Source organism: Pan paniscus, chromosome 20 (assembly GCF_029289425.2).
Source record: "Pan paniscus chromosome 20, NHGRI_mPanPan1-v2.0_pri, whole genome shotgun sequence".
Classification (NCBI taxonomy): domain Eukaryota; kingdom Metazoa; phylum Chordata; class Mammalia; order Primates; family Hominidae; genus Pan; species Pan paniscus.
The window spans coordinates 49763740-49777806 of NC_073269.2; the positions used below are offsets into that span (position 1 = coordinate 49763740).

The window sequence follows — 14067 nt, forward strand, 5'->3', positions numbered from 1 at the left end:
CCCTGTGTTCTCCTCCCAAGCACCCCAAGTGGGCTCCCACCTCGGGCCATTGCATTTACTGTCCCCACAGACAGCCACAAGGCTCACTCCTGCCCCTTCTCTAGGTCTCTGCTCTGATGTCATCTCAGTGAAGCCTTCCTTGACCACCCTACTTAAAACTGCAACCTTCACACACACAAGCTTCCCACCCTGTTCCTTTTTCTCCATAGCACTTATGACTAACATTCCATAAAATTTGTATTTTTTTTTTTTTTTTTTTGAGACAGAGTCTTGCTCTGTCGCCCAGGCTGGAGTGCAGTGGTGCGATCTCAGCTCACTGCAAGCTCTGCCTCCCGGGTTCACGCCATTCTCTTGCCTCAGCCTCTCCGAGTAGCTGGGACTACAGGTGCCCGCCACCATGCCCAGCTAATTTTTTATATTTTTAGCAGAGACGGGGTTTCACCGTGGTCTCAATCTCCTGACCTCTTGATCCGCCCGCCTCGGCCTCCCTAAGTGCTGGGATTACAAGCATGAGCCACCGCGCCCAGCCACAATTTGTATATTTTACTTAAATACTTGATTACTGTCTTCCCCATTATAACCTCCACAAAGGGAGGGGGTTTTTGTTCATTGTGTTGACTGCTATATTTCCAACTCCCAGAGCAGTGCCTGCCATCTCATAGGTGCTCAATAAATCATTGTTGGGTGAATGAGTAAACAAGTAACAGTCCCTAACTTGTAAGGATCTGATATGACTGTCCACATAAAGCACTGAGCCCAGGGCCTGGTCCACCGTGAGCGCTGACTTAATGATGGCCATTACAGTAATTCAGGTTCTATTCTTGAAGGTTCTTAGTCTCCAACCTTCTATGAGTTAACACACGTAAAGCGCCTTAGAACAGGGCTGGTTGCCCAGTAAATTCTCAGTAAATGATAGCTATTATTATAATTAGGCTTCTATTTTCAAAGTAGCTTCGGCGCCAAGCTTCTGTGAATTACGAATTAGTACTTCCCATCTCAGAGCCCAAGTTTTGGCAAGGCTGTAAAGAGCTGGTCCTTTGCTACCCTTTGACCTCATCCCTACAGCTCTGGCCTCCCTGGCACACCAGGCAGGCTCCTGCCTCCTCCAGCCTGAAGTGCTCTTCCCCATTGATGTACATGGCTCCCCCCGGCTTCAGATCTGTCACCTTCTCAGGGAGGACTATACTCTTTAAAATTGCAACCTCCTTCCAGAACAGTTCTCCCTTCAGTCCTTTTTTAAATTTTTTTCTTGCAACAAATTCCTGCCATCATCCAGGCTAGAGTGCAGTGAGCACAGTGGCACAATTACAGGCCACTCCAGCCTCAACCTCCAAGCCTCAAGTGATCCTGAATAGCTGGGACCATAGGCATGCACCACCAAGCCCAGCTAATTTAATTTTTTGTAGATGGGGTCTCACTGTGTTGCCCAGGCTGGCCTTCAACTCCTGGGCTCAAGAAATCTTCCCACCTCGGCCTCCCAAAGTGCTGGAATTATAGGTGTGAGCCACTGCACCTGGCCTTCCTTCAGTTTTTTTTTGTGTGTGTGTGTGTTTTTTTTTTTTTGAGACAAGGTCTCACTGTTGCCCAGGCTGGAGTGCAGCGACACTTCTTAGGCTCCAGCAATCCTCCCACCTAAGCCTCCCTAGTACTAGGACTATAGCCGTGTACCATGGTTAGCCCAGCTAATTTTTTGTATTTTGTAGAGATGGGGTTTTGGCATGCTGCCCAGGCTGGTCTCAAACTCCTGGGCTCAAGCGATCCACCCACCTCAGTGCTGGGATTTCAGGAGTGAGCCACCATGCCGGGCCTCCTTTCAGTGCTTTATTGTTCTCACAGCATTTATCAGCACCCGGCATATGCTGTATCTTACTTGTTTATGTCTGTCTTCACCAGCAGCCTCTACCCACTGCCATGTAAGCTCCATGAGGACAACGATTTTATTTTATTCACTGCTGTGTTCCCAATGCTTAGCACACAGCAGGTACTCAAAAATATTTGTTAAATGAATTAATGGATCACAATCCCTATCTCACAGGGTTATTCTAAGAAGCTGATAATCTCATGCAAATTAAGTACAGCACTCTGTAAGTGCTGGGAAAATGGCAGCTGCAATTATCATTAAGGTTCTATTTTTGTAAGTTCCTAGATGCACCATTTCTATGAGTCAATATATATAAAGCCCTTGGACTGGCACCAGATACCCAGGAAGCGCTGAGAAAGCGTAGCTGTGATTATAATTAAAGTCCTCTTTGTGGAAGTTCCTAGGCGATGTGGCAGAAAGCCCTAGCTGTCCTCCATGAACTGTTTTCTGCTTTCTGGGCGCTTGGCTAGACTGCTTCTCCCAGGTTGTTTTTGCAGTTAGCTGCGGCCACATATCTAATTTCTCAGCAAAGGCGTGTCAATGGAAGCAGTGTGTGCCCCTGGCAGGCCAGGGCTTGTAAGACAACACATGCACCTCACCAGGCATCCTGTCCTCTTCTGCCAGCAGGACCCAGGCTATGGCCACCCAGTCTGGACCATGGGGGAGACAACAGGCTTAAGGGATGGCCTGGGTCCCCAAATGACTCACCGAGCACTATTTTGTGAGTGAGAAACAAGATTCTATTATTAGAGCCTTTACATTATGGGGTCTGTAAGTAAATACATGGAAACCTCATCGAATACAAGCACGCAGTAAATGTTATCTTTCCCAAAAGACCCCAAGGTTCCGCAAGAAGGAGCCCGGGGGAATACACACACACACACACACACACACACACACACACACGGGCGGGAATACACACACACACACACACACACTCTGAACCAACACACACAGATACAGATTTTGGCTTTTATTCTGGCCATCACACATCTACTTCTAAGACAACACAGACCGGCAGTACCCCATCCCCCATGACCACTGTCACAACCCCAATTTCCTCAGCCCCCTCCTCCCACCCCACCCCTTCAGCCAAGCTCCCCGTATGGGGGCTCTGCCTACACCTCACCCCGGGCATGCAGCATGAAGTGCCCGTGCAGCTCCCCCAGGTTGTCGAAGGAATCCTCACATTCCGTACAGTGGTAGGTTCCCTCCTCCTCCTCTTCCTCCTCCTCCTCCCGCCCAGCTGGTCGGCCCTCCCCAGCCCGAGGTGGTTCCTCCTCTTCCTCCCCGAGGGCCCTGCCTTCAGGGGCTGGTGCTTCCTGGGGGGCTGTAGCAGGGCAGCAGAGCCGGCAGGGTGGGGTTCCCGGTGGGGCCTCCCCAAGGGGTGAGCGGCCACAGAGCTGGCAAGGCTGGGCCGGGGGGCCCGGGGGCTGGGCTGCACGGGGGGCCCGGCGGGATGGGCCACCACGGCCCCCGCCAAGGCGCTGCTTCACCTTGTAGCCAGGATCATATTCGGGATCGTCAGTGGTCTCCTCTTCCTCCTCCTCCTCATCTTCTTCCTCTTCGGAGTCCGGCTCTGAGAGAGTGTATTCTGAATCAGAGGAATGCTCGGGGCCTGGAGGGGGACAGATAGGGGGAGACAGTGGTATCAGAGGAAAGAGGGCTAGGCCCAGCTGTCCCCTCCCTGAATCCCCACATTCAGACTTGCCATAGTATGACGAGGATAGCCTAGACACTACCCTTCCCTTCCCCACAGATGAGTCCCCATGGCACAGAACAAGGCTGGCACCCAGTAGATTCCCTGTATCTTTGTGTCAAGCAAATGAATGTCTTCCAAGAACTGCATGGGACAGGACTGGGCACAGTGGCTTATGCCTGTAATCCCAGCACTTTTGGGTGGCCAAGGTGGGAAGATCACTTGAGCCCAGAAGTTTGAGACCAGCCTGGGCAATATAGCAAGACTCTGTCTCTACAAAAAATTAAAAAATTAGCCAGGCCTGGTGATGCATTACCTGTAGTACCAGCTTCTCGGGAGGCTGAGGCGGGAGGATCACTTGAGCCGAGGAGTTCCAGGCTGCATTTGAGCCATGATTGCGCCACTCCCTTCCAGCCTGGGTGACAGAGTGAGACCTCACCACTTAAAAAGAATTTTTTTGGCCGGGCGCGGTGGATTACTCCTGTAATCCCAGCACTTTGGGAGGCCAAGGTGGGCAGATCATGAGGTCAGGAGTTCAAGACAAGCCTGGCCAACATGGTGAAACCTCGTCTCTACTAAAAATACAAAAATTAGCTGGGTGTGGTGGCGGGCGCCTGTAATCCCAGCTACCCGGGAGGCTGAGGCAGGAGAACTGCTTCAACCCAGGAGGCGGAGGTTGCAGTGAGCCGAGATTGCACAACTGCACTCCAGCCTGGGTGACAGAGCAAGACTCTGCTGTCTTAGAAAAAAGCAAAAAAAAAAAAAAAATTATTTGATTCTTTCGATTGATTGCAAAAGAAAACAAAAACTCCATGGGGAGGTGGGGTGGGAGGCATTTAGGAAGGACAAAGCCACAGTAGTAAAAACCCACCAGTAACAACAGCATCCTTGCTATTGTAGGAGCCCTGTTCTTATACATTAACTCACTAAATCCTCAACAACCCTTTGAGGGTGGTACTATTACTATCCCCAGTTGATGGATGTGGAAACTGAGGCACAGGGAGGCTAGACGACTCACTCCCCTGTGGTTACACAGCTCTGGCAGGAAAAGCTGAACCTGGGCCATGGCTGACACTGGATCATTTTAGGGAGACAACCATTTGAAAAGGTATTTGTGCAAATTAAAACACATGCATACACACAGATGTACTTTTATATCTGTGGCCATGGAGAGAGGGAGAGAGATAGGTGAATTAAAATATTTATTTATAGGTAAGATATATTACTGTGATTTCACAGTTATCAAGGACAGGCCTAGGACAAGTTTAGGTTTAAAGAAAAAGGCCTGTAATCTAGCACTTTGGGAGGCTGAGGTGGACGGATTGCCTGAACTCAGGAGTTCATGACCCACCCTGGGCAACATGGTGAAACCCCGTCTCTACTAAAAATACAAAAATTAGCCAAGCATGGGGTGGTGGGTGCCTATAGTCCCAGCTACTCAGGACTCTGAGACAGAAGAATTGCTCGAACCCGGGAGGCGGAGGTTGCGATGAGCCAATATCGAACCACTGCACTCCAGCCTGGGTGACAGAGCAAGACTCCGTTTCCAAAAAAAAAAACAGAAAAGGGGAAAAATTTACAGTTGATATACAGAAAAGGGCGACATCAGCTGCCATTATGGGGGCGCACACACAGAGTAATGGTTGGGGATGGGGTCCCTGTGACCACAGTGTGGGAAGTACCAGCTTCTTCGGCCTCGGTGGTAGGAGCCTGCCAAAAGCCTCACCTTGTATCCATCCCAGCCCCATTCCTCAGTTTCTCCCAGAACCCAGAGGATCCTGCTACTGCACCCTGTGCTCCGCCCTTGCTCCTGTCATCACAGTGGCCACAGGCTCTTCATACCAGGCTCCTCACCTTCCAACACCCCAGGCCCATACCTGCCTCAGGGTCTTTGCCACCCTTTCTGCCGATGTCACTCTCCATTCCATGTCTCTTCTCAAGTGTCACCTTCTCAGTGACGCCCTGGCCACTCCCCAGCACTCCCTATGCCCCTTACTCTGCTTGATTTTTCTCCATCTTCTTTTGAGATAGAGTCTCGCTCTGTCATCCAGGCTGGAGTGCAGTGGCGTGATCTCAGCTCACTGGAAACTCCGCCTCCTGGGTTCAGGCAATTCTTCTGCCTCAGCCTCTCAAGTAACTGGGATTACAGGGGCGCACCAGCATGCCCAGATAATTTTTGTATTTTTAGTAGAGACGGGGTTTCACCTTGTTGGCCAGGCTGGTCTCAAACTCCTGACCTCAAGTGATCCACCCATCTCAGCCTCCCAAAGTGCTGGGATTATAGGTATGAGCCACCGCACCCGGCTCATTTTTCTCCATCTTCTGACTCACTGCATTCAACATTTACTTGTGTGTTTGTTTACTGCCTGTCCCCGAGAGCTGGGACTTTGTCTGGTTCACTGCTGTGGCCCCAGCATCTAAAACACTTCCTTTGTGCAAAGAAAGTACTTATGACATATTTATGGCATGGATATCTCTGCATGGAATTTGACAAACCTTTTCTGAGGCTTCACACACACTGTTCCTCCCTCTGGTGGGAATGTCCTGCCCTAGTTTTTCCCACCATCCTTTAGGACCCAGTGGGAGGCCTTCCTCTTTGGTGAGGCCGTCCCAGACCTCCTCATCCCAGGCAGCCAGTCACTTTTTTTACCACCCTCCTGCTGGGTCCCCAGCATCACCAGCCCAGAACGGGTTATAACTCTTTCCTTCTGAACATCCGTCCCTGCAGCTCTCTCCTACTAGTTCCTGCCATTTAACAATCGTTTCCTGAGGCCTTGGTATGGGCTGTTCCCCACTCTATCCACCTGGTGACCCCCTACTCATCCTTCAAGACCCAGCACAAACTCTGTCCTCTGTGAAGCCACCACCCTGAAGCCCCAGGCTCCCAGCCAGGTCTCTCTCCAGCTTCCCCTGCCCCAGCACCTCCTCCTGTTACTGTCCTAGAAGCTGACTGCAGTCAGCTGCCCCCCAGGGTATCTCCCTTACCTGACTGGGAACTCCTCAAGGGCAGGTATGATCTTGGGGTCCGCAGCAGAGGACGTGTGGATGAGTGGATGATAGTGGCCCCAAGACCCTGATCTCCCTCCCCAAAGCCTTGGCCTCTGCTCCTCGCCCACCTGGTTGACCCGTTCATTTTTTTTTTCGAGAGAGAGAGTCTCGCTGTCACCCAGGCTGGCGTGCAATGGCATGATCTTGGCTCACTGCAACCTCCGCCTCCAAGGTTCAAGCGATCCTCCCACCTCAGCCTCCCAAGTAGCTGGGATTACAAGCGTGTGCTACCACACCTGGCTAATTTTTATATTTTTGGTAGAGATGGGGTTTCACCTTGTTGGTTAGGCTGGTCTTGAACTCCTGACCTCAGGTGATCTGCCTGCCTCAGCCTCCCAAAGTGCTGGGATTACAGGTGTGAGCCACCACGCCCAGCCTGACCCTTTCTTTCTCTACTGGCAAAACTCCTGCTCCTTTTTAAAGCCAAGCTCATGTCACCTCCTCTGTGAAGTCCTCGCTGACTCCCCAGGCGGTCAGTGTCTCTCTCGTATGGGCTCCCCGGCCTCTGCACTGCTCTCCATCACACCCTGACCACTCTGGGCAGTGACCCCCCTCCCCACCCATTGACTATGGGCTCCTTGAAGGCAGGGCCTGGGTCTGCCCCATCTCTGTGTCCCCAGCAATGCTGGGCATGAGTCAGCCTCAGAAGACATCTGCTGAATGGCTGCAAACCAGAGGAAATATCTCCAGCCTCAGGCTGGGACCCCTCCCCTCTCTCCTCCCACCTCTGACTTCATACCACTCACCCTCCAGAGTCTTCAATGCCCACTATGACTTCACACAGTTGGCCTGTGACAGGCAATCAGGTCATCGTCCACGGCTACCAGGTGTTTCATGTCTACTGTGACTTCCAGGACCACAAGCCCTTTTGCGCCCACCATGTCTTCACCTAAGAGATCTTCAAAGCCCAGTATGTCCCTGGCACCCAGTGGATCCTCCATGCCCACTGCGGATCCCAAGCCTCCTGCCTCCTTGAAGTCCACCAAATCAGCAACACCCAACAGATCCTTAGTGCCCACCAAACCAGCGACATCCCGCAACTCAGTCATGAGCCCAAGCAGTTCCAAGTCCACCAAATCGACCAGTACAAAAAGAGCCCCTTCTAACCGGCCCAGCAGCAGGTCCCGAGTCCGCAGCAAAGCAAGAACACCCAGCAGGGTGAGCACCGACACCAGGACCAGCAAAGCCAGCAAGGCCAGCGACGTGAGATGCCACCAGCGGAGGGGCACACACAGCCGGGGTAGGACACCTGGCAGAAGGGGAAGCCCCAGCTCCAAGAGGTCACCCAGCAGGGCCAGCACTCCTGGCAGGATAAGAACTCATGGTGCCAGACCAGGCATGGCCAGCAGGGTGAGAACTCCCACTTCACAGCAAAAAGGGAGCCGGGGAAAGAGTTACGGCCGGCCTAGAACCAGCAACAGGGAAAGGAGTGACAGCCAGCCTAGAAATCTGAGCAAGAAGAGTTACCGCCCACCAGGAGGCTCAGGTATAGGGAGGAGTTCCGAGCTGGCTGTAACTCCCAGTAGAGCCAAGTGTCAAACCCCAACTGGAATTCCCTCCAAGGAGAAGAGTGACAACCCATCTCCATCCTCATCAAGGAAGGTGAAGAGCTACGGTCAGATGATCATCCCCAGTAGGGAAAAGAGTTACAGCCCCACTGAAATGTCCAGCAGGGTCAAGAGTTATAACCAGGACAGCACCCACAGCAGGCCGCAAAGTCACAGCCAATCTAGAAGCCCCAGAAGGTCAAGAAGTGGCAGTCAGAAGAGGACGCACAGCAGGGTGAGAAGTCACAGTTGGAAGAGAAACCATAGCAGGGCAAGAAGTCGCACCCGGAAGGGAATTCTGAGCCAGATGGGAAGACACAGCCAGTCTAGAAGCCACAGCAAGGGGAAAAGTCAAAACCAATCTAGAACCCCCAGAAGAGGAAGAAGTCACAACTGGTCTAGAAACCCCAGCAAGGAAAGAAGTCATAGCCATTCCAGAAGCTCCAGCAAAGAGAGAGATCACAGAGGATCTAGCAGCCCCAGGAAGGAGAGTGGTCGCAGTCAATCAGGAAGCCCCAACAAGCAGAGAGATCACAGCCGATCTAGAAGTCCCAACAAGGCGAGAGATCGCAGCCGATCTAGAAGTCCCTACAAGGCGAGAGATCGCAGCCGATCTAGAAGTCCCAACAAGGCGAGAGATCGCAGCCGATCTAGAAGTCCCTACAAGGCGAGAGATCGCAGCCGATCTAGAAGTCCCAACAAGGCGAGAGATCGCAGCCGATCTAGAAGTCCCAATAAGGCGAGAGATCGCAGCCGATCTAGAAGCCCCAGCAAGGAAAGAGATCACAGCCAACTTGGAAGCCCCAGCAAAGAGAGAGATCACAGACGATCTAGAAGCCCCAGCAAGGAGAAAGATCACAGCCGACTTGGAAGCCCCAACAAGGAGAGAGATCGCAGCCAATCTAGAAGCCCCAGCGAGGAGAGAGAGCACAGACAATCCAGAAGCCCCAGCAAAGACAGAGATCGCAGACGATGGAGAAGCCCCAGCAAGGAGAGAGAGCGCAGACAATCTAGAAGCTCCAGCGAGGAGAGAGATCACAGCCGATCTAGAAGCCCCAATAAGCAGAGTGGTTACAGTCGACCTAGAGCCTCCAGCAAGGAGAAAGCTCATAGCCGATCTAGAACCCCCAGCAAGGAAGGAAATCATAGCCAATCTAGAACCTCTAGCAAGGAGAGCGACCCCAGTCAATCTACAGTCCCCAGAAGTCCCGACTGGAAGAGATCCCCTACTAGGACAAGCAGTCTCAGTCAGAATAGAACCCCTAGCAAGACAAGCAGCCACTCCCCATCAACATTTCCCAGTGGAGGCCAAACCCTAAGCCAGGATGACTGTCAAGCCAACGCCACCACCTCTAAGGCCACCTTACCTGGGGAAAGGTCTTCATCGTCTTCTTCCAAGCTGGCGTAGCCCCCAGTCTCAGCTGGCTCACGGGTCTCTGTCATGGCCGGGGGAGGGGACAGGAGACAGGAGCAGAGCAGCAGCTGAGCAGCGTCCCTCCCCGGCCAGCTCTCCACAGCCACACCTCCGGCCACAAGTTCTCTAATACAGGATGTTGGCAGGTAGAGAGGGATGCTGGATGGGGGAAAGGAAAGACCTGTGATGATTCAATAAATGTTTACATAGCACCCATCCCCACCCCAAGCCCAACTGTGTGCTCACTGCTGGCGTGGGGCACAGAGGACCCCAGCTCTGTCCCTGACTGTCTACAGGGTCTTGACTGCAAGCCCTGCCCCTCTCTAGGTCTTTTTTTTTTTTTGAGACAGAGTCTCTCTCTGTTGCCCAGGCTGGAGTGCAGTGGTGCGATCTCAGCTCACTGCAACCTCCACCTCCCAGGCTCAAGCAATTCTCCTACCTCAGCTTCCCGAGTAGCTGGAACTACAAGTGTGCGTCCTCACGCCCGGCTAATTTTGTATTTTTAGTAGAGATGGGGCTTCACCATGTTGGCCAGGCTGGGCTCGAACTCCTGACCTCAGGTGATCCACATGCCTCAACCTTGCAAAGTATTGGGATTATAGGCATGAGCCACCGCACCCGTCCCCCTCTCTAGGTCTTAATTTCCGCATGTGGGCAACAAGGCTGCCTTCTGGTTCTTATTCAGTGGGGTAGGGAGAGGTGACACTCCAAATATTCAACAGTGGGGACTGGTGTGGGCACCAGTCAGAACTGAGAGTGGAGCGGGACGGATACCAGGCCTTAACCCTTTAGTTGCTGGACCATGGGGAGGTCTGGGGTTGGGGAAGTGTTATGGGGAAAAAAAACCCTCAAACTGTGTTTTTCCTCTACTCTCACACTATCACAACAATCATCAACACAGAATTCTGTGACCAAATGTGTGGGGCTTTTTCCCCACACACTACACAGCAGACAACAGCTAGGTGTCCCCTCTGATTCCATTCCAACGCTGTCCCCACACCCAGCTAATTTTTGTATTTTTGGAAGAGACAGGGTTTCACCATGTTGCCCAGAGCTCAAGCAATCCGCCCACTTCAGCCCTCCAAAGTGCTGGGATTACAGGCGTGAGCCACCACACCCGACTTTTTTAAAAAAATAAAAATAAGGCCGGGCGCAGTGACCCATGCCTGTAATCCCAGCACTTTGGGAGGCCGAGGTGGGCAGATCACCTGAGCTCAGGAGTTTTAGACCAGCCTAGGCAACATGGCAAACTTGTCTCTAAAAAAAAAAAAAAATTACAAAAGTTAGCCGGTGTGGTGGCATGTGCTTATAGTCCCAGTTACCTGAGAAGCTGAGGCGGGAGGATAAATTGAGCCTGGAAGGTCAAGGCTGCAGTGAGCCGTGACCTTGCCACTGCACTCAAGCCTGGATGACCCATCTTACAAAAAAAAAATTTTGCTGGAGCTGCTCACAGAACTCAAGGAAATGCTTACTTAGATTTACTGGTTTATTATAGAGGATATTGCAAAGAACAAAGATGAAGAGATGTGTAGGGCAAGGTATAAGGGAAGGGGCAGGGAGCTTCACGCCCTCCCTGGGGTGCCACCCTACAGGAACCCTCAGGTGGTTAGCTATGCGGAAGCTCTCCAAACCCAGTCCTCTTGGGTTTTTACGGAGGCTTTAAGACAGCAGCATTGGGCATGGACTTCTCTGAAAAGTGTCTTAAGACCAACAATCAAGAAGGTGGGGAAGATTAGAGTCTTGCCCTGGGGCAGGAAATGGAGGGCAGGAGGAGGTCAGAGAGATTCTGTTTCTTCAGACCTGCCCCAGGCCTAAGGTACACAACATCATAACAAGAGACTGTAACAAAGGCTATAGGAGTTACCAGCCAGGAACTGTGGATGAAAACCAATATATTTATATATATAATACCACAAGGGGGGTCCAAAGTGGCAGTTAGGGACAGGGAGTACTTGTGTAGCAGTGACACACCAACCCATCTGGAAGTATTTTAATATTTAAACAATTGGTATGGCTATACTAGTTTGTGATTATCAGCCTTAGTTCTGTATCAATTGGCAAGATAGTGTCTAGGTTTGCCACACTCTAGCTGTGTAGCACCAAGCAAAGAACTTAACTTCTCTAGCCTGTTTCCTTCTCTGTAAGAAAGGGGCTTCCAGGCCTTAACTCACGTACTCCCCATAACTAGACTGGGAATTATCTCCTTTGTACAGATGAGGAAACAGACACAGAGGTGATAAGTGAGTAGCCCAAGGTCACCATCTGGTAAGTGGATGAAATAGGATTGGAAGCCAGACCTTTCATAAAATGATTTCTCGGCTCAAAAGGTTTTTCTGAAGATTCAGTAGGCTCACTGATAGAAATTGCTGGTGTGTGGCTGGTATTCCATCAAGAGTGGCCATTACTACTCCCACCCCTGCTCCTCTATAAACTCCAGATGTTCCAGACCTCTCACCTCCCCCTGTGCACACAAGGCCTTTTCACATCTGTGGGTCTTAGTACACCCACTGTTGCTGTCAAGAATGTCCTCCTCCTCCTTTTTTTTTTTTTTGAGATGGAGTCTCACTTTGTTGCCCAGGCTGGAGTACAGTAGCGCGATCTCAGCTCACTGCAACCTCTACCCTGCATCAGCCTCCCTAGTAGCTGGGATTACAGGCAGCCACCACCACCATGCCCGGCTAATTTTTTGGTATTTTTAGTAGAGACAGGGTTTCATTATGTCAGCCAGGCTGGTCTCAAACTCCTGACCTCAGGTGATCCATTTACCTTGGCCTCCCAGAGTGCTGGGATTACAGGCAAGAGCCACCACGCCCAGCCCTCCTTCCCCCTTTTTGGCCTGGAGAACTCCTTTTCACCCTTCAAAGCCCACCACAAACATAAGAACCTCTATACTTCTTGCCCGCTGAAATACTGCCTCTGCCAGGAAGCCTTCTGTGACTTCTCTCTCTCCCTCTTCACCAACGGACCCCCCCCGCCCCCCACCAACCCCACCACACACACACACCACTACTGTCTTCCACTGTACTCCCTGACAGTAGAGAACCAAGCAGGGCCAGTTGATGCAGCCTCAGCTATATCTCTTACATGCCAAGGCCCATGCACTGGGGATACAATGGTGAAAAATACATGGTCCCTTCATAGCCTGGATGTCAAGTTTAATGCTGGGGACTAAAGAGAAAAGCTTCAGATTGAAACCTGGAGGTGGCTGGGGCAAAGGACCATTGGCATCATTGGCAGGGCAACTTCCTAAAGAAAGCACCTAAATCTTGGCTTTTAAAGACAGATTTCATAATTGGCAGAGGAGAATTCTAATGATACCCTATTGCCTACAGGGCCCCATCTAATTTGGGAATTCTACTTTATACCAAGATAAGATTGCCAGATTTAGCAAATAAAAACAGAAGACATCCAATTAATTTTTTTGTTTGTTTTTGGTTTTTTTTTTGCGGAGATGGTGTCTCACTATGTTGCCAAGGCTGCTGTCAAATTCCTGGCTCAAACAATCCTTCTGCCTTGGCCTCCCACTTCCCAAAGTGCTGGGATTACAGGCATGAGCTACCACACCTGGCCCTTATTTATTTATTTATTTAATTTTCTTTTTTGGGACGGAGTCTCACTCTGTCGCCCAGGTTGGAGCGCAGTGGCGCGATCTCGGCTCACTGCAACCTCTGCCTCCTGGGTTCAAGCGATTATCCTGCCCCAGCCTCCCAAGTAGCTGGGACTACAGGCGCGTGCCACCATGCCCGGCTTTTTTTTTTTTTTTTTTTGAGACGGAGTCTTGCTCTGTCGCCCAGGCTGGAGTGCAGTGGCACGATCTCGGCTCACTGCAAGCTCCGCCTCCTGGGTTCACGCCATTCTCCTGCCTCAGCCTTCCGAGTAGCTGGGACTACAGGCGCCCGCCACCACGCCCGACTATTTTTTGTATTTTTAGTAGAGATGGGGTTTCACCGTGTTAGCCAGGATGATCTCGATCTCCTGACCTCGTGATCCACCCGCCTCGGCCTCCCAAAGTGCTGGGATTACAGGCGTGAGCCACTGCGCCCAGCCTACTTATTTATATTTTTTAAGAGACAGGGTCTCGCTCAGTTGCCCGGGCTGGAGTGCAGTAGGGTGATCTGTAGGAAAGGGGCTTCCAGGCCTTAACTCATGTACTCCCCATAACCAGGTTGGGAGGTTAGCTCACTGTAACCTCAAACTCCTGTGCTCAAGGTACCCTACTCGCCCCTAGGAGAGTAGCTGGGACTACAGGTATGCGCCACCACGCCAGGCTTAATTTTTACTTTTTTTTTTTTTTTTTTTTTTTGTAGAGACGGGGGTCTCACTATGTTGCCCAGGCTGGTCTTAACTCCTGGTCTCAAGCGATCCTCCTGCCTTAGCCTCCCAAAGTATTGGTATCACAGGCATAAGCCACTGCAACTAGCCCAAAGAATTAATATAGCTATGTTCCATGTGATATTTGGGACATACTTTTCTAAAAGGTTGTATCTTTTGGATATAA

The 14067-nt window shown here is 51.3% G+C and overlaps 2 protein-coding genes across 2 annotated transcripts; one reads left to right on the top strand and one right to left on the bottom strand.

The window, feature by feature from the left end:
* Positions 1-2819: 2819 nt before the first annotated feature.
* On the bottom strand, positions 2820-9657 carry ZNF428 (zinc finger protein 428). The gene is made up of 2 exons (XM_003817584.6): positions 9523-9657; positions 2820-3479 (listed from the first exon to the last, which is right to left on the bottom strand). The coding sequence occupies exons 1-2, from the start codon at positions 9596-9598 to the stop codon at positions 2980-2982; spliced, it is 576 nt and encodes a 191-aa protein (XP_003817632.1). The 5' UTR covers positions 9599-9657; the 3' UTR covers positions 2820-2979.
* SRRM5 (serine/arginine repetitive matrix 5) lies at positions 7164-9563 on the top strand. The gene has a single exon (XM_008970832.6). The coding sequence runs from the start codon at positions 7443-7445 to the stop codon at positions 9561-9563; it is 2121 nt and encodes a 706-aa protein (XP_008969080.2). The 5' UTR covers positions 7164-7442.
* Positions 9658-14067: the final 4410 nt, after the last annotated feature.

Bases quoted from the DNA above. Each gene is read 5' to 3' on its own strand.
- SRRM5 (XM_008970832.6), top strand. From the start codon at position 7,443: ATGTCTACTGTGACTTCCAGGACCACAAGCCCTTTTGCGCCCACCATG.
- ZNF428 (XM_003817584.6), bottom strand. From the start codon at position 9,598: ATGACAGAGACCCGTGAGCCAGCTGAGACTGGGGGCTACGCCAGCTTG. The intron at 3,480-9,522 runs GTAAGGTGGCCT...GTCCCCCTCCAG, and splicing joins CGATGAAGACCTTTCCCCAG to GCCCCGAGCATTCCTCTGAT.